Source organism: Leptonotus elevatus, chromosome 8 (genome assembly GCF_054856555.1).
Source record: "Leptonotus elevatus isolate MCC_2025b chromosome 8, RoL_Lele_1.0, whole genome shotgun sequence".
Lineage (NCBI taxonomy): Eukaryota > Metazoa > Chordata > Actinopteri > Syngnathiformes > Syngnathidae > Leptonotus > Leptonotus elevatus.
The window spans coordinates 2,570,336-2,597,261 of NC_141246.1; the positions used below are offsets into that span (position 1 = coordinate 2,570,336).

At 40.5% G+C, this 26,926-nt stretch overlaps 1 protein-coding gene across 4 annotated transcripts; it reads left to right on the plus strand.

Annotated features, from left to right (window-relative positions):
- The first annotated feature begins 59 nt into the window (after positions 1–59).
- On the plus strand, positions 60–18,606 carry nacc1b (nucleus accumbens associated 1, BEN and BTB (POZ) domain containing b). 4 transcript variants are annotated; one of them, XM_086083993.1, is made up of 9 exons: positions 60–208; positions 6,910–7,060; positions 9,803–10,045; positions 12,091–12,291; positions 13,486–13,693; positions 13,778–13,939; positions 14,620–14,905; positions 15,956–16,053; positions 16,134–18,606. In XM_086083993.1, exons 1-9 carry the CDS (start codon positions 99–101, stop codon positions 16,442–16,444), a joined length of 1,770 nt encoding a protein of 589 aa, XP_085940119.1. In that variant the 5' UTR covers positions 60–98; the 3' UTR covers positions 16,445–18,606. The 4 variants fall into 4 exon arrangements, with proteins under 4 accessions (XP_085940119.1, XP_085940117.1, XP_085940118.1 ...); XM_086083991.1 differs by having other exon boundaries at positions 13,486–13,939; XM_086083992.1 differs by having other exon boundaries at positions 13,489–13,939.
- Positions 18,607–26,926: the final 8,320 nt, after the last annotated feature.

Genomic DNA, 26,926 nt, shown 5'->3' on the forward strand with positions numbered 1-26,926 from the left:
ACCCTTTGCCCATACAGTACACCCCCCCCCCCTTCCGTCAAGCACGCGTGTGTACGTGCATGCCTTCATGATGCTGCTGCGTCGAGTCCCAGTAATGAATGGCTGCCTGCGGCGCGGCGGAGGGACACACCACCGCCACCATTAGCGAGCTTCCCGGGCGCCGCCGCCGCCGCTGCCCCACCGCAAACGAGTTCCAGCGGCCGAAGGGGTGAGTGAGATGTTGTTGCACGCCGACCTGCAGCAATGCACACGCGCGGGGAGAGTGTCGGTTGGGCCGCGGTGTGATGCCTGGAGTTTATTCTTTTCCCGATTGTATTTTTTTATTTATTTGGAGGGGGGGGGGGGTGGCTGCGAAGTGCATGGCACATGCATAAAAAGTGAGGGGTGGGACAAAGAAGAAACTAATGTTTATAATTGTTTTGCACGGCTAAGTTGAGCTAGCTGCCGTGTGTGGGGGATGGGCGAGGAGAAAGTGGGCAAACTTTATAGCACCGATCGACTCATCGCGGCGGGGTTAGCCCCCTCCAGCCTCGATCCTCGCGGTGAGTGGCTCCACGAGTCCCGTCACTCTTCTTTCCACATTCCCTAACTTTCCTAAAAAAAAAAAAAAATAAAATCACTCGCTCAGTTACTGTGGAAGTTGTCAAATGTTTCATAATGCACACTAACAACCGCTATTTAATCGTTCAATGTTGAGATTTTTCGACTCCTTTCGTCCGGGGACCCCTTGTACTTTTCTTCCCCTCCACTTGTCTCGCCATTCCGTTGGACTCGTCCGTCTGTGTCCCGGGATGACCTGTTGATGTCGCGGGTTCGAGATATCGACCACCGGAACGAAACACGGGAGTTGGTCGAAGCGAGTGTGAACGAGAAGCATTTTTTTTTTTTTTTTTTTTAATCGAACTGTGCGCGACATTAAAATGGAGGGGGTCCAGTATGCTGCTTCATGGCGGCCGCTTTCGGGCGGAATGAATCCGGTGAAGAAGGAGCTCGAGCCGCTCAATATTTCATCTTCTCGACTATTTTCCACTTAAACGTCTGACTGACCACCAATGCGAACGTAAAGGAGTAAAGCCTTCCCCCCCTTTTTGTACGTGTGAGGGGCCCCTCTTGGTTTTTGTCTCGTCGCCGCCCCCCTCCTCCTCTTCCTCCTTCCCTCCCCTCCTCTCTCGCTCTCCCTCCCGCCGGCCCGGGCCAGCCGAGGACTCCTAAATCCCGCGGCTGGCTGGCACACGGCGGGGCACCGTGAGCTGTCTTCCCCCCCCCCGCTTGTCCTCCGGCTCTCTGCCGCTGCTTGGTGGCGCCCCTCCTCTCCGTATACCGTCTCGTCATCCTCTCCGGGCGAGACGTCGGCTCTGCTCGACTCCCACAAGTGAGGCAAATTTCTCCCTTTTTTTTAAACGGGCTGAATGTTGGGGTTAAGTTTTCTTTCTTCGGTCGCGCTCCGCCGGGGGGGCGGCAGGGGGAGGCGAGAGCGTAGCCGCATTTCGATGCTCGAGTCCGCTACCACTGAGGGGTTGAACACGTCGCCTCGGAGCTTGGGTTAAAAACTAACGGCCACGAAGAGATTTCCATTGTTTTAATGCGACCAATTTAGGCAGCTTTAAGAAATGTGTGCTGAGGTGTGGTGCAAAACGGCGTTAGCCTTAGCGTTAGCTCGCTACGTGCTAACAGGCCACCTTTTTTTTAACAGGAAACTATGAGTTGAGTGATTCATGAGCTTTTCCAAGTGAGTCTGTGTAATATATCAAGCAAATTGAGGCAGTGGAAATGTGCGTTTTTGTTACTTTTTGGACAAGGTTCAGGCGTTTAAAGGGGGAGCAAGGGGGCCCTGGTTCAAAGGTCAAGTGGTGGCAATTAGTCCTAGTTATGTTTCCTGGATGTTGGGGTGACCCCAGCTGAACGGCAGCCAGGGGGGGGGGGGGCAACAAGCTGTCAGACAAGTGTCCTTGGATGACATCTAGAGATAGATAACCTAACATTTAAGGGGAATATATGATAATGGACCATCCCTAAAGGCAACACGTGCAATAGAGAAATAGATTTGGAATGATCACTCGGATGTCAAGGGGGGGGAACGCTGTGATTTCAGACTTCAGACTGTCACTCAAGGCAAACAAAATAGGCAAAAATAGAGAGATAGAAACCTTGATTTTAGATTGTTCTTGAAGACATCAGCTGATGTGATAAACAGACAGGTACGATTACATTTGAGGACATTTGGAAATCTGTCAGTTGTAAGGTGGAAAGCAGATTTCAGACTGTCTGAAGGAAACACTTGTTTGAACATAAACGACATTTAGACATTTGGGACAGTAACTCAGTTGTGAGGGAAAGAAATGTGTTTCCAGACTGTCAAAGCAACACCTAACAGAAGAAATGCATTTTGTGTGTGTGTTTTGACCAATATTTGATTAGAATAAAAACACTTTTAGGGGGAGGGTCTATTTTTCATGGGAATCTCCTCTTTGCAGACTGGCTCAGTGGCAAACCCCCCTCGAATAGACATTTGGAACCATCACAAAGTTTTAAAGAGAAAGTTGTGGTCTCACAGTGTCCCCCAATGTCAATACCTGACTTAATTAATAATGACATTAATGTAACCCGTACGGACGTTTGGAACACTTAATTGCGAGATTGCTAGATACTCTTAATCGCGTTCACTTCCCTCGAAACGTGTGCGCCGTCACCTTTTTTAGACACGGTTTAGCCAATCATTGTTTAATGGGGCACCAGGGGCCCCACCGGTTCAAAGGTCAAGTGACGCCAATTAACTCCCCTTTTTTGCTTTCCGGATGTTGCGATGACCCCCCCCCCTGCTGACCCACAGCCGGGGCGTCCTTGGATGACATCTCAATGATCGTCATCGTCACACAGCCGCGTTTGGAAATGCGTCTTTTGTCTTGACTCGACTTCTCAATGTGTGTTATCGGCATGCTCGGGTTTAATTTATTAGGCACAATGGCTTGTCGTCATGGCAACCGCCTGCTTAATATTCATGCCGCTGCACATATTTACACCTGGAAGCCGCGCCGCCGTCTTTTGACTGTCGCTGGAGGCCACGCAAAGTGCAAAATGTCACCGGCGGTGCGAAATGGTGGATTCTCGCGACTCGCTGCGCATTTTGGGATTCCTTTCATGGATCAAAGTCGAGGCACTTAATGCGACGCTAACATCAACAACGCACATCATCCGAACGGAGATACAGTCGCTGCCTTTTCAGTACTCTGGGATACGAATCAATGTCTGTGTACATAAATAACTGGAGTAGAAGCTCTCAATTCTGAACAAGGTTCCCCTAATAGAAAATTAGTCCCTGAAGGCAACAACTGACAACAACACCATGCGTGGATGGCGAGATGCTAGATAGCTAAATGGGACATTTAGTGACATTTATTTATAATAAAAAAAACACTCAATTGTAGGTGAGGGAAGTTGTGATTTCACACTGTCCCTGAAGGCAGCACCTGACTCGATTATATACTGTCAAACTTAAGGCCCCGGGGTCCGATTTGGCCCATCATGTCATTTTATGTGGCCTGCAAAGGCAAATCAAAACGACCCAAAAATTGCTAAAACTGTAAATTGTCTTTTTTTTTTTTTTTTATTGATTTCAAAACTAGTGATCTATCAGTTTGTTGTGTACATGTGATATGATGAGGCATACTTTTTTTTATGGGTTCACAGTCATCAAGGGGGGAAACTATGATGTGGCCTGACAAAAATAGTTTAACATCACTGCTGTAGATTCTATATACAATCATGTCTTTAATAAAAACATTTTTTTTAAATCATTCTCATTATTATTCTCATCAGTATTAAATCAAGTCTTGAAATATCACATCTATTAAATGTGACATTTAAATTAGCAAAAATCACTATTGTGAGGAGAAACTTAAAAGTTGTCATTTTAATTGAGATGGTCCTTGAAATAATGAAAGTAGAATTATCCGTTCCAGGGTCAGGATTTAGAAGTTTCGAGTCACACTGGAGGTGACATTTTCCCACCAAAAAGTTAAAATTGCTGTTGAATTTCAGAGGTTCAACTTTTTCTGTTTTGAAAACATTTGACTACAAGTCACAAAATTCCAAGTAACAAAATAATATACATGATTGAAATAGTGAATTACCGTAAAACAAAATGACTTGCATAATGAGGAAAGGAGGCTGTTTTCCCCTTTTTTATAGGTTTTGTATTGTGAGTGTAAAGTCGTCAGTATGCATTCAACCACCAAATGTTAGCATTGAAAAGCGCCAATGTGACAAATGTATGACCGCGTAAAAAAAAATAGCAATAAGTCCTTTCATTGTAAATGCGGCACTGGAGCTATAAATAGACGACTGCTTACTCTCGCTGGCGTGGTCTTTATTTGCTTCGTCTGCGTCCATCACAAGTCGTTAGCCGCAGTAAAGCGTACAAATTAATGATGAGCGAGTGCCAATGGACCTCCAAAACGCTCCTTTAGCTCACTACCGCTTTGCTTAATCTTTTTTAAAATGGCGTTAAGTGTTTGGTAACGGAGGTGCGCCGTCTGTTTAAAATGAGCGTCTAAATATTCCTATTCAATTATAAGTCAATATTAGACATTGCTTCCCGTGTTTGTTTTCTATGACTATTTACGTAGTTTTTGCCAAAAATGTCACTTCAGCGTTTCCACTGTTATAAACAACTTTTTATTTTGTTTTTGATAGAGAAAACTAAATGATTGTGATTAAAATTGAAAAAAAAATGATGACAAAAATGTATTATAAATATATATTTTAAAAATCCAACAAACTAAACTATTAAATGTTAAATGCACACATTTTGGGGAAAATACACAAATATAGGAAATGTTAGATGGAAAAATATAATAATCAGTTTATGTAATAATATAATGAGTAGAAAATATAATATACAAAAGTAACATTTTGAGATAATGCACACATTAGAAAAAAATGCAAAAAATCAGAATACATACATTACAACTAACGCATTAGAAAAATTACAAAATTATTTTTCCAACGTTTGTGTATTTTTCATCTAATATTTTTCAATTTATGTAATATTGTATATGTTCTGATAAACATATATTATACCAAAACCTAAAACAAATATATGTAATTAAAGGTGCCGAACGCAAGTTACAGAGTTTTTGCAGATTTGCGACCCCTCTGGCGAAAAGCGGAATGGTAGCCAGCGACGTGCACGCGCCCCGAGTGCCCGAGACGTTAGTTCGTGCTAGTTTTATTGTGCATTGCTTATCGTAAGTAGACCCTATCGCATTTTCGTGACGAGGTCTTACCTTTTTAGCAAGAAGAAAGCAAGCCGTGGATCCCGTTTTCATCCTCTTGGGTGTTTCCACCTACCGGGCACTCCAATATATATATATATATTATTATTTTTTTTTAATTATTTTTTTCTTTAAGAAGGGCACTCCAATATTAACGCTGCTCCGATATTGATCCACGTCCTCCTGCGACGCTTGTGCGACTTCAGTTTTGCCTTTTTTTTTTTGTCACATTAGACAGCGTTATCCTTTCCTGCTCGCTTTTCTGACCGAGGTCGGGCGACGCAGTGGACAAGTCCCGTTGCATGTCGCCAAACTTTCGGCCCGATGGTCGAACAAAAAGGAGCCACCGGGTCGCATTGCAGTATTGGATTATCATTATTTTGACACACTTTTATATCCGCTGCGGCACACGCTTGTCTTTTACCACAGACTCGTCCACACACTCCCCAAACACTTCCGTCTTCCCAGCGCTTCCACGGAGCGAGAGTGAGAAGCGTGCAGGCGCCTGACAGGGAGAAACCTTCAAGTTTTGATGCCCCAAACCTTGATCACTATTTCACGCCACAGGAAAATAGGGGCGACAGCCATTGTGCCGCAGTAGTGCCTCCTGTCCATTATACAATTCTTAAAACGTGTGTGGGTGAAAAATATGGTTATTTTAACACTCCAATTTGCGTCAAATTTGCGACATGCACCTTTTTTTTTTTCTTTCTTTTTTTTAAGAGCTCAGTATTGTTCATTCGGAAATGTCATCATCATTGCTCTTTTATTATTATTATTATTATTTTTTTTTTATATATATATATATATATTTTTTTTTTTTTGTGTGGGTGAGTATGTGTATGTGCGTGCGTGCGTGCGTGCGTGCGTGCGTGTATTTGTTAGCTCACCAGAAAACCTATTAGAAAAAATCTCATACCGTTCACCTAAACCGAACACCAGGAGACCCGAGGAAGGACCAAAGAAAACCAAGGAAGGCGAAATCCAGCACCGACCAGACACCCCCCACCAGAACTCCTCCCCCAGCCCAAGAAACATCCAGACCCCAACAAATCCAAAAAACATAAAATCCTGTTACTGAGTCCGCCAGCTCGCGACATGCACCTTTTAATATGAGAATATTATATCAACATATTAGATGACAAAAACACAAATAATGGCCAAAAAAATACAATCACCCGGGCTGCCTCCATGTTTGGTAGAAGTGACTCGTGCGTATGACGTCGCTAAACTGCGTTTATTGTAAAACTTTCCACTTTTTTAATAATAATAGCTTTTGGACTTGGAACCAAAACGAGTCTGGGCAGACGGAAGTGAGTCACTCTTCGAGAGAATCTATTATTAAGGGCAGATTATTTCATGTCACATCAACTGTTGGTCCACTTTTTGATCACAGCTTGTTATGACGTTGAAAAAATAGACGAGTTATATAAGCGACTCTTCTTTGACCGAGCGATTGGGGGGGGGTGAAAAGAAAAAGTGGGCCAGAAAGCATCTAAACGCTCAGAATTAGACGGCGGATGCGTTGCAAAGGAGATAAAAGAAACCAGACCTTGAAAATTAACTGCACACTTGGGGGTGGATTTAAAATAAGGTGTCGTCTCATGTTTTCATTTTCTCCCCCCCCCCCTCGCAGACCCCGTGGTGCTGGGCACAGCGTTATGGCTCAGACGCTACAGATGGCGATTCCCAACTTTGGCAACAACGTTCTGGAGTGTCTGAACGAGCAGCGTCTGCAGGGTCTCTATTGTGATGTCTCCGTGGTGGTCAAGGGACACGCCTTCAAGGTCAAATACATTTTTTTTGTTTTTTAAGCCGCCACAGCAGTATGATGTCTTTTATTTACTCAGTGGTGTGTGGATTTTAAGTCCGTGCTTGTTTATTTTACGATACTGTAGGGATGGGCGATATGGCCATAAAATAAATCCTTGATCCCCCCCAACCCCCCAATTATTCAGAAGGATTATGATTTTAATAGAATTTAATCTAATAAACCCAACATTTATTTAAAGGTGTCATTTATTTAAAAATAATTACTCATGTGCAAAATGTTTACACAACAACAATAATAATGTATACTGATTCTAAATCCGTTTTAACATTCATAGTTTCTGCTTAATTGCCACAATTAACTCATTCAAACCCTAAAATGTGTATATGTTTTTTTTTTTATATATATATATTTTGTCCTTCACTTCCAAAAGTAAAAAAAAAAAGTTTTTTATGCAAGAGCATACAGAAGGCATTGATGCAGCTTCTGACATGAAGAGGTGGCTTAAAGTAATGGTAGTTATTACAACAACAAAAAAGGTCAGCAGGTGGCAGCAAAGTATAAGAGATCAGCCAGGGGCATCTTGCAACAAGCTCTTTTTGTCTGTTTTCAACAGGAATGTGAATAATGATGAAACTTGGCTATATTCTAATGCTAATTGCTGCAAAATGGAAACAGATACAAATATACTTTTTTTTCCTGGTAGAAGAAGAGACTCTAATCTTTCTTTTGGTAGGTTCCATGTTTTTATAGCAATAGAACATCTGGATGCAACAGAACATAAGAACAACAGCTTTTAATCATCCAGAAGACCAAATTAGAGTTCACAATTTAGCAAACTTCAACGATTCAATTTTCAAAATGACGATTAATCAAATGAATTCGATTTATTGCCCAGCCCTACGATACGGTGGTCCCCCACTAATTGCGGTGAATAGTGACCCAACCGTGAATTGCAAATATCTGTATGTAATTGATTCCCATTGAAATACGTTTTTTTTTTTGTAAATGCAAAAAAAAATCGTCAAAAATGCTTACACCGCCAATATTCATTTTCCATACTAAATATTAGCCAACAATGGACAACTGTTACATAAAAAAACTAACAAAACTCCAAATTTTACATGATGACTACAAAAATGAGAACAATACAAAAATATTGAACTCAAAAACAGTTGTATTCCATCATGTTTGGTAGTCAGAAGGCAATTATTATTTTTCGACACGTTGGCCTTTGTTGTGTGAACTCGGTGAGAAGAGCGCAGCGCGCCTGCTGCAAAGAAGTCCGCATGCTCATTTTCTGAGAGTTCACTCGACCAAATCGTTTTTTGACGACGTACAGTCGGGCTTAATTAGTCCCTCAGTGATTGCCGCGCCACTCAATTGAGTGAGATAAGAAACCGGAGCGCTGCAGTCGGAGCCCATTTTAAATGTTTTCCAGCGCCGACAGATTGTTGTCTGCACACTCTCGCGCCTCCTCATCTTCATCGACGTTTAATAAATAAAGTTTGAAGGCGTCATAATTAACCCTCGGGGGCAATTTTATTCCCATCAGACACTGCAAATAAATGCAACAACAAAACTTTTCTGTTTCTGAAAAGTAATATGGAAATCAGGCATTGTTTTTTTTGTTGTTTTTTTTTACTTTGTGATTATAACATAATTATACCCTGCACAAACTCAACATGCACTTGTGCTGGATGTTAACAGCAGTAACATTTGCAGTAATTGTGAAACACTGATACTATGGATTTTGTTGTTGTTGCATCCTGGCAGTTTTTTGAATATGTGCAGCGTACTATGAAGTCTGGCTCACTTGATGTGACCAATGTTAAAAATCGGATCATTTTGCTCTTCAAATTAAATCTATTTTTCAGAATTATGATTACATATAACATAGTCTGGCTCACTGAAGTTAGTTGCCCTGTAGACAGCTAATAATGTTGCCTTTTCAAATTACAAACACATTTCAGAATTGTTATGACTGCATTCAGCACAGGGTCTCGTGAATAAGTGCAGGTTAGTTACTATGGTAACTGATTTCACAGATGCAACTATTGTTTTAATATTTCCTCACAAAAGCTTTTTTCTGTGTCTAAAAACGCAAAGGTCCAAATTTTTGCTACAGCATTGGGCTCAGGGTGTCTGGAATGTGTGCAGGCAGGGTACTGTTGTCTCTTTTATTTTTGGGTACAGCATTTAATGGAATCTGTGCAGGCTACAAAAAAAATCAGGTTCACTTGGATCAAAAGTTGCGTTGTAAAAAGCGAATGCTGTTGCTATTGAGGCAAAAAAAAAACATCTCCAATTTTAAGACTGCATCTGGCACAGGGTGTTTTGAATCTGCACAGGGTGCAGTGATATCTGCCGGGTAGTTCAACTTCAAAATTGCCCTGTGAAAACGAAATAATATTTCAGGGTTCATTTTGTGACTGCACCTGGCACCGGGTGTCTTGAAATGAGAATTTGTGTCTTTCCAGTTTCTTTTTTTTTTCCACCAAGAGTACAACGAACGTTTGACTTCATCCTTCACATGGTGTCTTGAATGTATGCAGGATGCAATGAAATCCTCAAATGGAAGATTCTAACAAAAATGACTGACTTGGTCCTATTGACTTTTTTTGTGTGTCCGGTTAAGCCGAATACCTACACCCAATTTTGTGTTGATTGGTGAAACTGTTTAATTAATTAATTAATTAATTAATTTTCCGGGGGGGGTGTTGCGCAACTTAGTCACATCCATGTTTGCCCTTCCCAGGCTCACCGCGCAGTGCTGGCGGCCAGCTCGTCTTACTTCCGCGACTTGTTCAACGCCGGTGGGAAAAGCTCAGTGGTGGAGCTGCCGGCCGCCGTGCAGCCGCAGAGCTTCCAGCAGATCCTGGCGTTTTGCTACACGGGCCGCCTCAGCATGAACGTGGGCGACCAGTTCCTGCTCATGTACACCGCCGGCTTCCTGCAGATCCAGCAGATTATGGAGAAGGGCACAGAGTTTTTCCTCAAGGTACACAGATCAGTTGCTGGACGGGAGCGGCAAAGTTGCCGTGTAGGTCTAGATGGTAAACAAACACTTTGCAGCTCTGCCTCTGGATAATGGATGTCATGCCGAGCGAAGACTTACCAAGCCTCCCTGGTTTCTAGGCTCGAAAAACAGTTGGGTCAAAAATAACCCAACTATGGGTCAAAAATAACCCAACTATGGGTCAAAAATGGACCGATCCAACTTAGGTCGATTTGACCCAACTTTGACTCAAGAAATGCGAGTGTAAAAAAAACTCATAAATATTGGTCGGATCCTTTACTTGGGCCAAAAAATTGGGTCATTTTGTTTTAAACAACCCAGCAAAATGTGTGTCAAATTGACCCATAAAGTGGATCGGTCCATTTTTGATCCATAATTGAGTTACTTTTGACCCAACTGGTGAGAGTGTTGGATTGGGATCAGCCCCAAGCAAAGGCAAATCAAAGATTTGACATTTGATTATGGAATCTATGAATTAAAAAAAAACAACTCTTTTTTTTGTTGGTCTTTTTCTCTGTAGCACTTTGAGATCATGTTGATGAAAAGTGCATTACTAATTGAATTTATTATTATTTCCAATTTAAAATAATAAAATAATTTAAATTGTGCAATAAAAAAGGAAACTTTAAAATCAAATTTTAGGTAAAACATTTAAAATATGATATTTAAATTAAATTATTTAAAAGATATAAAAAATATGTAAATATTACATTTGAATTAAAAGGATTAAAAATGTAATTCAGAGGTTTTTATTAAAAACTGCATAGTATTAAATATGTATGTATTCTTTATTTAAATTTCATAATTTTTTTAAATTGGAAATGAGTTGAAGTATATAAAATTACATGTTAAAATTAAACATTTTTAAATTTCATTTAGATATTTTAAATTTTAAATATTTTTTTAAGGCGGCACGGTGGCTGACTGGTTAGCACGACCGCCTCCCAGTGCAAAGGTTGTGAGATCGAGTCCGGGCTTCGGCCTTCCTGGGTGGAGTTTGCATGTTCTCCCCGTGCCTGCGTGGGTTTTCTCCGTGTACTCCGGTTTCCTCCCACATTCCAAAAACATGCATGGCAGGTGAATTGGACACTCCAAATTGTCCATAGGTGTGATTGTGAGTATGGTTGTTCGTCTCTGTGTGCCCTGCGATTGGCTGGCAACCAGTTCAGGGTGTACCCCGCCTCCTGCCCGAAGCCAGCTGGGATAGGCTCCAGCAACCCCCGCGACCCTTGTGAGGACAAGCGGTACAGAAAATGGATGGATGGATGGATATTTTTTTAAAACAATGGTGCCTTTAAATATAAGTTAAATTAGCTATGTGACCATACTTGTAATACCTCAAATCATTGTTGCCCATTGAAATGAATTTAAATACTATTAATCCGTTCCAGCCCTCCCACCCCCAACAAAAAAAAAAACACAGTTTGGTTCAAATTTTTAACAAGGAAAAATAGCACTCTATAATATTGTTTTTTGAGAACGTAGCGTAAAAATAATTAAACCGTGTGTTTTTTTTGTTAGCATTATTAATTAATATCTAATCTAATAACCCTTGCCCACCATACCAAGTGGAAAGCAGTATAATAATCATGCTGATCCTAACGAAGAAGAATGTTCTACCACTATTGGGAGTGACTATGGGAGTAGAATATTGTGATATTAGTGACTTTTGCAGAGGACAAAAAATATAGTTTGATACTGTATGATCTGTCTAAATATGTGGCTCCACCATTTGTGATCAAATATTTGTTGCTTTCAGGGTTGTAAAAAAACATTTAACTGCTATTTATGTTAGCATCAAGCTTGCCAGACTCGCAATGCAGAGCAACTGTATGGAGTTTTTTATTTTATTACGTACTTTATTTGGCAACCATTTATTGGCGTATCTAAATCTTTGCAGTTTGGTGTTTTTAATCTAATTTTAAATGCAATTAAATCTATTCGTTCTCCCTCGAAGAAAACTTATTTTCCCTTTTTTTTTTTTTTTTTACGGTAACGACCAACTGTGGGCTGTTTTTGTCTGGCAGGTGTCGTCCCCGAGCTGCGACTCGCAGGGTCTCCACGCCGAGGAGACGGAGCCTCAGAGTCCCGTCACACAGACGGTGGGCGGGGCTGGCGGGACCCAGGTTGCCGTCACGGCTGCCAGACCCGCCGCTTGTTTGACGCCGCTACCTCTGATGTCCAAGGTGAAGACAGAGCAGACGGCCACCACGCCTCAATCGCAACAGGTAACCTGCCACTTGTTTCTTTCCCCTTTTCTTTGTCTGCGGGTTTAAATTTGACACTATTTAAGAACAGATCAAGAGTTCATTGCATTTTAATGAATTTAGTACTTTGACTGTTGTATGTTCAAGTGGGTGTCGTGCCTATGAGCCCCAGCAGATGGAGCTGTGCTTAAAAATAGGGATGGGCCGATTATCGGCCGGGCCGATTATTGGTGCAGATATTTAGCATTTTGAGGAATATCGGCATCGGACATTTTTACAAATCTGAAGGCCGATAAAGCTGTTATCTCTCTGAGCGGCGAATGTTTGCGAACTTAGTGAATTTTGTGTTTTGTTCAGGGTTCGTAAAATGTTGCCAAAGGTTGCAAAGATGGTCACAGACCATTTTTACTCGTCACAAATTGGTTTTCTTGTCACAAAGAAATTTTGAACATGTCCTGACAAATTTTCACTGTTTGTGAACATCTTTTGAAACATTTGACAAACACTCATGAGCACATACATATAGAGCAATTTAAAACTGGGTTCATTTCATGGAAATGTTTATGTATATATTTATTTAAAATTTCACTTAACTTTACAAGAGATGCTGCTTTTTGCTTCTTCTTTTTTTAAATTAAAGTAAACACAAGTGAAATTTTAACATTTCAGTTATGTTAAAATTTTGGAAAACTATTTACTATAGAAAAGTATAATTTTTTTTGTTAGAATTTTAAAACAAAGCTGTCTATTTGCTGTATTTTATTTATGTTGAACATTTGAAAATTTGTTTTAACAAACGTGCTTAATTTTTTTATTTTGATACTAACATTTTTTATTTTACGGCAAAAAAATATCGGCTCCAAATATCGGTTATCGGCCTCCTTGTCTACTAATAATTGCTATCAGTATCGGCCCTGAAAAAAACATATCGCTCTATCAGTACTTAAAAATCAAAACAAAATGTACTGTACCCACTTTGTATTGCGCAATTACCGCCCCCTACGGGACTGGAGTGTAAATTTTCAATCAACGATTTGTGCTGATCCAGATAAAGTTGCCATTCGAGAAATTGACTTTCACTTTGGAGATTACGCTTCAATGGCATCGGGGTCAAGCGAGGCATTGACCTACCAAAGCCAGCAGATGGCACTACAAAAACCAAAAAAACAAAAAGGTGGAGGTTTATTTAAAATATATTTTTTTCTTTGCCCTCAGCAGGAGGGCTTCCCCTACTCTGTGGTCTGCATCCCGGTGGCCAAGCGACTGTGGGAGGGGGGTAACGGAGGGGGCGCTTCCGGAGGCGGCGCCCAAAGAAAGGCCGCACGCTACTCTTCGTCGTCCTCCTCGTCCTCCTCATTCAGCTCCAGCGCCGCTACCCAGGATTCCGCTGGGCGGGGGGCCGCCCCTACATTACTGGCGGGAGGTACCACTAACCACCACCACCACAACAACAACAACAACAGCAGTAGTAACAACAATAACAGTCACAACGGCGGGACCCCCGAAGGCACGAGTCCCGGCACGCTCAGTTTGTACACCAGCGACTCGCCCATCAGCTACCACGACGACGAGGAAGAGGACGAGATGGCGGACGAGAGCGCCGAAGAGCAGTACAGGCAAATCTGCAACATTTACACCATGTACAGCATGCTCAACGCCAACGCCACAGGTCAGAAATGCAACACAAGGCTCATCGGGGTTCCTATGCAAGTATGGGGAAATAATGGAATTTGATTGGACTCATTTCCTGATCTCAAAGTCTGGGAAATTGTAACCAATGTGACTTGCAGGCCCCCAATTTACAAGTTTTTGGAGTTAAAAGCTGTTGCATGGTCAATTTATTATTTTTATATATAAAAAAATATATATATATATATATTATATATATATATAAATATATATAATATATATATATAAATATATATATATATAATATATATATATATATATATATATATATAAAATCATTTTTGCTACAGAATTGCATTGCTGGAAAACCAGACAAAAAAAATGTAAATAGCACATTATATGTGTTACATTTTGTGTTTGACATTTGCCAGAACAAAATGAAGCCATTTTTTTCCTGATCAGGTCGAGGCCTATAATTGGTATGTGAGGATTTTGCTCCCCAGCTTGAATGGGGGAAGCAAAGTTGAATATTTTAACACAATGAGTTAGTTCGACTTCCTGTTCAGGTCACTGGGGGAAGTCATTTTGTGTATTTTTTTTTATGTATTTTTTCTTTTAAACAGATTTGACCAAATGTGTAGGAACCCTGAGCTCCCCCCCCCTCCCCCCTCCCTTTCTTTTCTTTTTGTTCATCCCTGATGTCGACATTTGTCCTCACAGTGCCCGGCGAGAAGGTGGAGGCGCTGCCGGACACCGCCCCGGACTCGGGTCGACGAGGCGGGCGACCCCGGCAGGAGCTGGCGTCGCTGCCGTCGGAGCTCATCAGCCAGATCGGCAACCGCTGCCACCCCAAGCTGTACGAGGAGGGCGACCCGGCCGAGAAGCTGGAGCTTGTGAGCGGCACCGCCGTCTTCATCTCGCGGGCGCAGCTCATGAACTGCCACGTCAGCGCCGGCACGCGGCACAAGGTTCTGCTCAGGCGGCTGCTGGCCGCCTTCTTTGACAGGTGAGTGACGGGAGCTTCCTGTATATACTGTTTGTATGCCAGACCCGTTATTTCGTTTTTGGGGTCGGGCAAATTCAAGAAAATGTACTTTGTCATCTCAAGCCTCATTTTCATCAAATGGCACAATTTAAGTTTAGTCTAGTTGAGAACTGAGTGGTTGCACAAAATAAAATCTTCTGGCTCCAGATGCATTTTTTTAAGTACTATTGCGGATTTTCATTTGTGACGTTCATAACCCAGTGTTTGGTTGAGGTAAGCCGTTTTAAGATTTCAAAGAAAAACTTGAACGCAGCGATGAAGCCGATGCTTCGTCTTCATCGTCCTCGTGTGTCTACCGGTGTGCGTCGCGCACATCCGTTTACATCAGTTTATGAACGCATTATTTAAACTAAGTGAATAAATGTAAATGTAAATGAAATTTTATATTTTTCAAAAATGGTCACATTTAAAAAAATAATAATAATATTAATAATTCTTTGCAACAATTTTATTTTATTTTATTTTTCAAATTGCTCCAAGTTATATTAACTCACTCAATCCCAAAACATATAAATACGTTTTTTGATACTCTGTCCTTCACTCCCAAAAACGTATTTATACTTCTTTTTTTTTAAATGAAAGAGCATACAGAAGGCTTTGACATGGAGGTGGCTTAAAGCAATGGTAGTTATTACAAAAAGGGCCAACAGGTGGCAGCAGAGCATATGAGATCAGCCAGGGCCATGTTGCAATTTTGCCAATGTTTCCAACAAGTTTGTGAATAATGATGAAACTTAGCTATATTCTAATGCTAATTTTTAATTCAAAACGGAAACAGATACAAATATACTTTTTTCCTGATGAAAGAAGAGACCGATTTTTTTTGGGGGGGGAGGTTCCTTGTTTTTATAGCAATAGAACACAATATTCTGTGGGCCTTGCAAAATCAGTCACAATCCAGTAAAACAGCCGGGAGCGAAGGGGGTTGCTTCATTAAACATGGCCGCGAGTGAATGAGTTAAATCAATTCTGAAAAGTTGTACCATGAAAGTGACACTCCCGTGCACACAGGAGCACCCTTGCTAACAGCTGCGGCACTGGCATCCGCTCGTCCACCAACGACCCGAGTCGCAAGCCGCTGGACAACCGAGTGCTGCACGCCGTCAAATGTGAGCCGCTCGCCACGCGTCCCAACATCGCAACGAATCGGCGAAAAATCCACTGAATTTTCTTCTCCCTTTTTTGCCAGTCTACTGCCAGAACTTTGCGCCCAGCTTCCGGGAGAGCGAGATGAACGCCATCGCCGCCGACATGTGCACCAACGCCCGCCGCGTGGTCCGCAAGAGCTGGATCCCCAAACTCAAACTCCTGATGGCCGACAGCGACGCCTACTCCACCTTCCTGGCCGACAACGTCAAGATGGAGGCCGACGGGCTGGGCGGCGAGCAAGGTTTCGACGCTGCCTCCCTGGAGGCGGCCAGCGGAGGTAACGACGGCGGGGCGACGCCCGCCGGCGCCCTCCCGGACGGCGGAGGTGGGGACGGCAGCACTTTGTTTTGAGTGAGTGAACGAGCGAGCGAGCGAGCGGACGAGCGGATGGATGTTTGGACAGACGGCAGGAGGGAGTGCGGCCGCTTTGTCGCCGCTTCCGATGTTTTTCTTCCTTTTTAGCATCACTTCCTTCTGCTTTTTGCCGCTCTTGCCAGCCCACAGAACGCAGCATGTACCGCGATACCCGGGACAGGAAGTGGGCTTCTCCCGTCTGCATGTAGCATCATCGCGGTTCTTCTCCCGCCAAAACCAATCCCGTATTAGCCCCTCCTTCATAGTTGAATGTACGTGCGTTTCGTGAAGGGTTTACGCCGAAGAATGACTTGAGTATGTTTACTTTTCCTTTTAAATTTTTACGTGTTATTCCTCTAAAATTGCAACGGGGTTTTGGTGGATTTGTTGCTGTGAGAGCTCTGCGTAATTGTCATCGGGAGTGCAAAATCCAAAGTAGCTTACCATGCTTTCAGACCGTTTTTTTTAGGGGGAAATAAGTAACCCGCACAAAACAGAAGATTTTTTTAGTCCAAAACATGTCCAATTTTGAATGTTTTTTTTTTAAACACAGTTCTTCTCATGCTAAAATGTATCTCGTGTTCCCTCGTCTAAGTCATACTGAATGTACGTGCGCTTTGGGGAGGGTTTGCCCCAAAGAACAACCTGAGGTTCTTTTTCTTAACAATTCTTTATTTTATTTTAATTTTTTTAACGATATCGGCTGATATCAGCGGTTTTAAAATATGTTTTCTTTTTTAAATACACATTACCACATTTCAACATAAGACAAAATTAATCATATTCAAACGTTTCCCACACCCCAGAAAAATCGGCAAAAAAAGAGAGATGATTTCTCGTCAGTCAAATCGGACAAATACTAAAGAACAAAGTGTTGTAAAATCGTCAAATGTTGTGCTTGTAATTCATATATTTATTGTTCTAAGCATTAAGGGACCAAATAATTATTTTGTCCATTATAGTTTTTTTTAATTTATCGGCTAATTAATCAGCTACCCAAATTTTATTCTGCCAAATATTGGAATCAACATCGGCTTCAAACAATCCATATTGGTCAGGCCTGTTTTGTGTGTGTGTTTTTTTTTATATAAACGAGGGCTCGACCAATTAATATTTTCTGTTCAAAATTATTAGTATTATTTTTTTTAATACACATTGCCACATTTCACACGTTTCCCCCACCTGAGAAAATTTTGGGGGAAAAAATAAGATTTTTCTCTCTTTTGTAAAGTCAGACAAAAACTAAAGGACAGTGTTGTAAAATTGTCAAATGTGCCTGTATTTCATATTTTTATTGTTCTAAGCGTTAAAAGACTAAAAAATTAATTATTTTATCCATTAAAAAGTTTGTTGTTTTTTTTGGCTAATTAATCGGCTGCCAAAATTTTATCTGGCAAATATTAGAATCGACATCGGCCTCAAACAATCCATATTGGTCGGGCCTGTTTTTTGTTGTTTTTTTTACACATATTCCGATAAAACTGCAGCCGTGTTTTTGTGCAGTGTTGATGTGAGAAATAATCAGAATTGTCATTGGTTGGCAAAATTGGCAAAGTACCGATTTTAAATGATAGTTTTATGCATATTTTGAAGCGAGGGGAGAAATAGCCCCTTTCACGCCACTTTGGCATAACACTAGGGCCTGCATTTGTTCACTCTTTCAAACAGAATGCACTAAAAAAAAAACGGCGAGAGTTGCTTCCAACACAACAAGGGGTGTCACGCCGTCGTCTGAAAGGGCGGAAACCGGCGACAGTTGCTTTCAATGAGACGCAAGTGTGAGCTATAAGTGTCGTGTGTTAAACTTTGCGACTTCGCAACCCTTTCATGCTACCTTTTTACACGCAGATGCTATTTTGTTAACGACGCGTCGACTATTGCTCTCGCCGCAGCATGATCGTCGGCAGTGAGTGTCAGCCGTTCCACTCGACCGCATCTCGCTGTCGTGTTACATACTTAAAAAAAAAAAAAAAAAGTACAATCAAGCTTTTTTTTTTTTCTTAAATACCATGGTAACCAAATTATATACAAAACCTCCAAATACGCCCGCTTTCATTTAAGTTTTAGCTCCGATCGGGAACAGTTTTCCACTAAACCTTTGAACATGATCAATATTTGACTAATATTTGAGCACCTTATCCCCAACTGGACGTTGTTTTCGAAAGCACAGGACTGTTTGGTGGGGGGGGGGGGGGGGGGGGGGTTTGTCTCTCGAAAACATTTTTTTATTTAAGGCGCCGTCCAATCGACACAAATGTTTTATATCTATTCTATTAGGCAAGTGTTATCTTAAAGTAAAAGTGTTTACAATTATTTTCTATTCTTATGTGATTTTTTTTTTTTTTTTTGTAATTATGGAATAAGACCTTTTGTGGGAAATTACCCCCCACCCCCCCCTCCCTCCTTGGTACACTTGTGGTTGGGGGGGTTGCACATTTATTCCAGTACGTTGATTTAAACGCGTCACCTTAAATATTTGCCACTGTCGACAGGCAGGGAAGAAGAGGACAATCTTGAGACCCCCCCCCCCCCACCCCCCCTCTCTCTCTCCAACCTCCCTCACGGCAACATTATGACTGCCTAATATGTGCGTGCATATTAATGCTTCTCCTCTCACACACACACATTCCCGCATCTCCTTTTATGGCGTGTGTCAGCCAGAGTGCCATCTACACACTCCGTGTGTGTGTGTGTGTGTGTGTGTGTGTGTGTGTGTGTGTGTGTGTGTGTGTGTGTGTGTGTGTGTGTGTGTGTCTGGCTGCTGATTGCGCATGCTTGCCACTGGGTGGGTGGTGTGTTTGTTTTTGTCTGCCTTTTCACACACACACACACACACACACACACAAACACACGCGCACACACATCTTATGCGCCAAAGTCATGTTTATATTCATTTGACTGTACAAATAAGACATCACATTCTGTCGTTTTGTAGACTTTAAATGCAGCTAAAATGCTAAAAACGTGAACTTCACGACCCCCCATCCCCAGTCCCTCAACTTTGTTGTTTTTGTTTACTGCACATTTTTTTTATGTCTTCAAGCAAAATCAAATGAGGATGAGGAGGGTCTCTCTCTGTCTGTCGGTCGTCTTCCCCGCTCTGTCGCCCAATCGCAAGCGCGATATTGACCAGACTGTTGAACCGAGCGAATTCTAATCATGCCAGACTTGAAGGAAGGGAGGAGGGAGAAAAAAGGAGGAGGGAGGAGGGAGGGGGTGTGTTAAACAATCTCCCAGGACAGACGAAGAGGCACTGCGGCAGTCACAATCCAGACAAAAGAGACGCGACGAGGAAGAGTCTCCAATGTAAACACCTGCATTGCACGTTTGTTTACGTAACCTCTGCAGTCGTTTTTTTTTTTTTTTCTTTAAACGCACGCTTTGAAGGGCGGGAAAAAAAAAGCCGACAAAGAAACTTAAGCGTGTGCTCATGATAGAATTGCACTAAAATTTAAAATTGTGCCTCTTGTGTCTGTTTGAAGCACTGCAGTCTGATGATGATGATGATGATGATGATGATGATTACTAAGCTTCCAGAATATTAATTCAACATCTCAGGATCGGCATCGTAATGTGCATCAAAAACGGTTAAGCAAATTGCGTGAGAAGCTGGACGTTTTAAAGCCAAAATGGCGGCGTAAGGCGAAGACGACGCGACATGGTATTTAAAGGGACACTTTTTCAGTAGCAAGAAGATATTTTGTCTATAATTAATGTGATAACTATTATTATTTTCATGAACAATTAATACCTAAAAAAAATAAATAATCCACTTTCTGTCGTCTGAAGATGACATCACCTGTGCTGAGGAAGTAGGTAACGACCAATCATGGTTGAGTTTGCTGACCAAACCCACAAAACAGGTGAGCCATGATTGGTCGTTACCCATTTCCTTCTTCAGTTGACAGCAAGTGGAACAATGCGTTTTTAAATGTATTAATTGTACACGAAAAATAATCACATTAATTCTGGACAAAATATTAACTTTCTACTGCTGAAAATGGCTCAATGAGTCAAGTGTCCCTTTAATACGCATGACGATGTAACAGGCAGAAATTGAAACCTAAGGTCAAGCGAGTTTTGGATAGTTTTTCACACAGAGATCCTGCAAAATTTCTGCACCAGACAATCTGGTTTCTGCGTGAAAGGCACAACCAAGCGCTTGAAATCCAGATGTTTCTGAGACAAAATGGTGGCCTAAGGGAGACGGTTACGCGACACCATTTTCCACCATGACTGTCTTATGGAGGTTGAAATTGAAACATTCCAAAAAATTTCACACAGGAATCCTGCAATATTGTCGGATCAGAGTTTTATTGAATGATTTGGGATCTCTTTCACACAACCGAGTAAAGAGCTTCAAATCCATTCAGTTGTTGAGACAAAATTGCAGATCAAAGGGACATTGTGTGACACCGGTTTAACCGCGACTCCGTTTTTCACGCAGACACCCTGCAAAATTGACTTGCTACGTGACAGATTTTAACCCCCCAAAAAACCCCATTTAATGATGGCTGAAAGGTTTTGTTTTTTGTTTTTTTGCACAGCCAACAAGCAAAATTTGCATCGTAGCTCTGCAACTGATGACCAACCTGTGACTTTCACACAGAACCCAGCAAAACGGTTTGTTTAATCTGGATGGAAAATTAAGACGACGTATATGCGATGTAGTTTTGAACAAAAACATATCTGCTATTTTTTCCCGGTTGTAATGTGAGGTTTTTGTCCATTATTCATACAGAGATCGAGTCAAATTGGCCAAGATGCCAGAGTGAAATTTAACTGTGATATGAAAAGCTGCAACGGTTGTGGGAAAGCCATCGGCGAACAAAAAGCGGCTTTTTACGCCTCTGTGGTTTCACACATTTCGACTGACGACGTTTTAATGTGAAAAAACAGCAACGAAAAACAAACAAACATTGTAGCATTGATGCATAAACGTCCCTTGAGATTCGTCTCATTTAAATTGCCGATTTTGACCCCCAAACTAAATATTTGGTTGTAAAATGTGTGTGACTTGGGCCTGAGCGGACATTTGAAATCCGAAGAGCTTTGTTTGTAAACATTTCACTAGAAGTCTTTTTTTCTTCTTTTTACGTTTTTTTTTTACATTTGAGCTTGTAGCTGCCGAGAGGCAACATCCGACTATGAATTAACGTGTACGACGTAGTCGCCGAGACTAGCTTTAGTTGTATCATAGTTTAGAGAAAGAGAACCACATATTTTTGCAACGTGTATGACGAAGTGGCTGGGAGAGGGCGGGGTTGTTGTTGTTGTGTTTTTTTTCTTTTCGCTTTTAGTGCGATCGCAAGTGCTAAGAAAGTGGACGGGCGGACGTTTGCGACAAATGTGGCGCTGCCAGGCGTCTGAATATTTCAAAAAATGACACTATTCTTGTATCTTTACATGTTTGTTTGTTTGTTTTGACCTTTTTTCCCCCTCTTAGCTATGGCTTCTCGTAAATGATGTATGACTACAGTATCGTACAACTTTTTAATGAAATCTTTCCCTTGCAAATTTTACGAATCTGTAAAATTGGTTTTAGTTTTTTTTTTAGTTTTTTTTTCTCCGAAAATGACAACAAAGTTAAAATAAGGCTATTGTAATGCGAGGAGAACAGTCAGATTTTTACTTTCATGACTCCTTGGAAATTTACGGTTTTATTCTCAAAATAATTTTTTCTCCTATTATGATTCTTATTGTAATGTGAAGGCTTTTCTTGTAAAATGATGCCTTTTGTCTCAAAAAGTACGACATAATTTCCATATGACAATTGTATGGAATAGCTTTTTTTATGTATTTTTTTCTTAGAAATGGACCACTTTTCCTAATTTCATCTTCACGTAATAACAAAATTTGCGATTTTAATTATTCAAATGAGATTTGTTTTTTTCTGCCTCCTCTCATATAATATTCCGACTTTCTCATGCAATTCTGACTTAATTACAATCTTATTTTTTTTTAAGTCAGTGTAGCGTTAAAAGAAAATCCCCTCATAACTTTTACTTTATTTATTGTTTAAATTTGGATTTCTCTCATTATGACTCTTTTTAGTCCTAATAGAGTAGTAATGTAAAACGTGACTTTATTGTAATTCTATGAGAACATAGTCCACACTTTACAAAGACTTTTTTTTCTTGTACCGTAATGACTTTTTCCAACACTTTTCCAACTTTATTGTAATATTCTGCTAAAATTAGAAATTAATTCTTGTAATATTGTAATCAATTCTAATGGTCCTGGAATAGATTCTGACTGCTGAATTCTAAAGACTATTCTCAAAAAATGTTTTTTCCTAATTTTTTTATTTGATTTTTAAAACATTTTGTATCTCCATGAGAATAGTCAAATCTTACAAATGTTTTTATTTTTACTACAACTTTTCTCACAAATGTCTGACTTTCTTCGCGTAAAATATGACTTAATTGTGACGCTAGGAGAATAGTCGTAATTTGTTGTAAAGCTGCGAGGCAACTGAATGTTTCTAAAAACGACAGAAGCAAACAAAATGAAAACAATCAATGAATCCAAAGTGAGTTTACTTGAACGTGGCGCTGCTGCCCGAATGTTTTTCCTCGCCGCCACCGGAGGGCGAAGTCCCCTGTAGCAATGATTGTAATATTTTTGAAAGAAAAAGAAGTCTTGATCACTGTATTCATGCGCGCACCTTAAAAGCAGAGCGCTAATGCTAACGCTAATGCAATCTGACAAAGTCCTAAACGTATCCCTGAGACCAAATAGCGAAATTCTACGCACGTCCGTCCGTATGTTTGTCGCCGCCCATCCACAGGGAGGCGCTAAAGTGACGAAAAGAGCACAGTTTGGCGTAGTTTTGATTTGTTTTACTTTTTAAGAAAGCACCTTTGGGTGAGCCCTAGATGGCGCTGAAGCCCTTTGCACCTTTCTGAGCATGCTCATTTTGTTACTTCCTGTTTGTGGTTTGGAGGATGTAACAGGACAAGGGGTGGGTGCGGGGGGGAGGTTTTTGTATGTTTATTTGTTTTTATCTTTTGTACTTTTACTCTCTCTCTTTTTTATGCGTTGTTTCATCTTTTATGACATTTGTTAACTATATAATGGACGCTCGTGACTTGTGGACTAAACATCAGAACCAGCTGAAATGTGTTTGTTTTCCCCTGGTTTGTTTTTCCCGATGTTTGAGTAAAGTGACGACTTTTCTTGATTGTTGTACGAAATGTACGAATGACAAGTATGACGTTTCGAGAAATGAATGTCGAAGGAGAAATCCACCCCTGAGATCAATCACTTAGATAGAAACTTTTCGTAACTGATCAGCTCTTGTTATTTGGGTCTTTAAAATGTACACATTGGATTTTGTAAAATGAAGGTCTTCATTATGCTTATTAACAAGTGGTGCAATGTTTTTCAAGGTTTGAGACAAATGATGATTTATGTGTTTGTTTTTTTTAATGCTATCTTTAAACATCAACATTGTCAGCTCTGACGTCAAAAAAAAAAATTCAGCCTTCATTATTTTGATGGCTTTTTGGAAGGGATTTGATTAAGTTCTTGAAATATTACGACTTGTAAAATTTCCATAAAAGATAACGTTTTTTTTTTACTTTTTTTTTTTCTTTGACATGAAGACCTTCATTAAATTTTCTGTCAAGAATTTGACAAAATTCCACCACCAACAATCGCCCGTATAACAATATAACGTACAACATATTAGCCCAATTTGTTCAAATGGCAAATATTGTGTTCATATCAAATATCGCCCACTAGGTGGGATTTCTGGAGTGGCCTTAAAAAAAAAAGTATTCAATTTGACTTGATATTCACATAACTTGGGGTGGATTTTTCTTAAGTTTGGGCCCCCTGGTGGCGATGTGGTGAATGTCACATTCAAACAAACTGGTCAAACTTGAGAAAACAGCAACTTGGTCCCGCACGGCAGAGACAAATCACACACACTCTTAAACACAATACATGGGAACCTCGGAAGAAGCTGCAGCGTGCGTATTCCGTCGCACCCTCAGGATGTGCGCGCGCTCGGCTTTGCAAGTCAATGCAGTTTTTTTTCTTACAAAAAAGGGAAAAGTTTACCTCTGAAGCTCTCAGCCATTTTGTGATGCGATGGCGCACACGCTCTGTCGTCACTTTTCAAGGAAAAAAATATATTTTACAGTACTTTTTTGTCCTGAAAAAGATTCTTTCTTTTTTTCTCCAAAAGGAAGGAATCTTTTGCCCTGTAATAGTACAACTTTTCTCGTATAAAATTCTGACTGTCAAGAGAATTTTTTTTATTATTACAAAATTCTGGTTTAATTAAAATGTTCTCCCTCATGTTAATTGTTTCCCTAAATTAGGACTATTCTCATAAATATAGGATTTTTATCATGTAAAATTCAGATTTATTTACTTTTAATTTTTTTTTTAACTTTATACTTTTTTAAATAATTTTTTTTATTCTCAATTGTAATTTTTTTTGCTTTTAAATTTACGATTTTCCTGTAACATTTTTGATTCAATTGTAGTAAAGACGTTTTTTTTTTTTCTCAAGCACTTTGTCACCCTCACTACAATTTTGTTTTAATAATAGGAACCAAGTCAGACAAAATTGTCTTTATAATATTCATATTTTTTTCTAGTAATGCTACATATTGTTTCTTTTTTATTTTAAAAATTCTATTTTTATATTTGAATTCCATAAAATTTGAATTTATGACTATCGATGTAAAATACTGCTCTTTTTTTTGGGTCTTGTGACCATTATTTATTTTAAATTTTTTGCAGGCATTTGCAACTTTATCCTTGCAATAATACCTCATAAACACTCCCCCCAACGATATTCCGCTTTTTTTTTCCTTGCAAAGCGACAACTTGATGCAAAACGGCCGCCTGCCTGTGCTGAGAGTCCATGCAAACAGTCTTACCTCACACGTCGCCATGGCAACCGTGAAGGACGCTCGTCTCTGGTCCTCTTTCTCTCATTTCTGCTATATGAAATATCATATAAATGAATATAAATCTACAGTATACATATATATATATTTGAAGTGTACATGATCACATATGGAAGCACTCTGGGAGTGTGTTGAATGTGCACTGAGCTGCATGAGCTTTTTCTTCATTACTCAGCACACAGGAAACAAACAAGCAGTCAATTTGGGGCAACTAAAAGTGAATGCAGTAAAAAAAAAAAACACCACGCCAACCCCGCCCTCCTCGAGGCCCGTGTAAATGTCAGAACCCTAAAACCCTCTCATACGCCCCCACGTGTGTTCTAAGTGCCAATGACTTGTGAATTCCTAACTGTGACCCACTAATAATAATAAAGAAATGATAATTGCACATTAACTACTGTAAAGAGAAAAGAAAGCAGACTGATTGAACAATGAGGATACGATCTTAATAAAATCAAATGTTTGTAACAAAGTGTCTCCATTTTTCTATTATAATTTTGTTTTGTTTTTTTAAAGGGATGATTCATGGACTCTTCAGGTGATGTGTTGCTGCCACCGTGTGGTCAAAATGTCACATTGGCCTTAGCACGAATTAGATGTTTTTTTTTGTAATGCATCTATCAAATAACTTTATAAAGAAAATAATAATGGCATAAGTCATACTGACAAAAAAGAAGAAAAGATTTGCCTAAAATTCTCGAGTACCCCGACTTCACGGACGGACTCAAATGTGACGTCACTCTACAATGGCGAGTCCTTTGGAAACAGACCGTGAATGGTAAAACACAATTAACTCGAGTATAAAACTAGATAGCTTTCCTTATCCATAAATATTCGAATTGACTCCACGTAACACAACGTACGTGACAGTATGCCGCCGTCTCCCTGCATGAAATTATACGGTGAGCTACTAAACTGTATGGAATGCTTATGAAATAAAAAAAATAAAATCAACGATAAATGAAGCAAAATTGTGAGAAGGCAAGTTTGCTGGTGGTCAAAATGAGTTTTGAGGACCAAAAAAAACCTGAACAATTTATCACTATCGGCCATTTTGGTTGTTTACTTATCAAACGCTTTCAGGTCGCAACTGGGGGTGGGAAACTCTGATATATCCGACTTCCGACCATCCTCGAAGGCAGCATAAATACACACTAATTACACGACGAGGGGCACCTGGACAAGACACACATGGCTGACACGAGGTGGAGTCGACAAGATCACACTTTACGACACAAACGGAAAACAAGGCAGGGTAAACCATACACACGCTCGAAGTGCAAATGGAATTTGACTATTAAATGAGGTTGACCTTCTGCAGTGGGTGTGTGACACCCCCCCCCCCCCCACACACACACACACACACACAGTGTGTCTTGCTGAATCAGCTTGTCACACGTGTAGATGTGAGCGAGTTTGTGGCGTCGCTCGAGGGCACCGAGATGATGAAGTGCACACGCAACTGCTCAAATGCCCGCTAGTTAAGAGGGCAGACCTCCGCCAAGGCCCAACTTGCCTAAATAGGCTAAAAATATCCTAACATTTTTTTGGG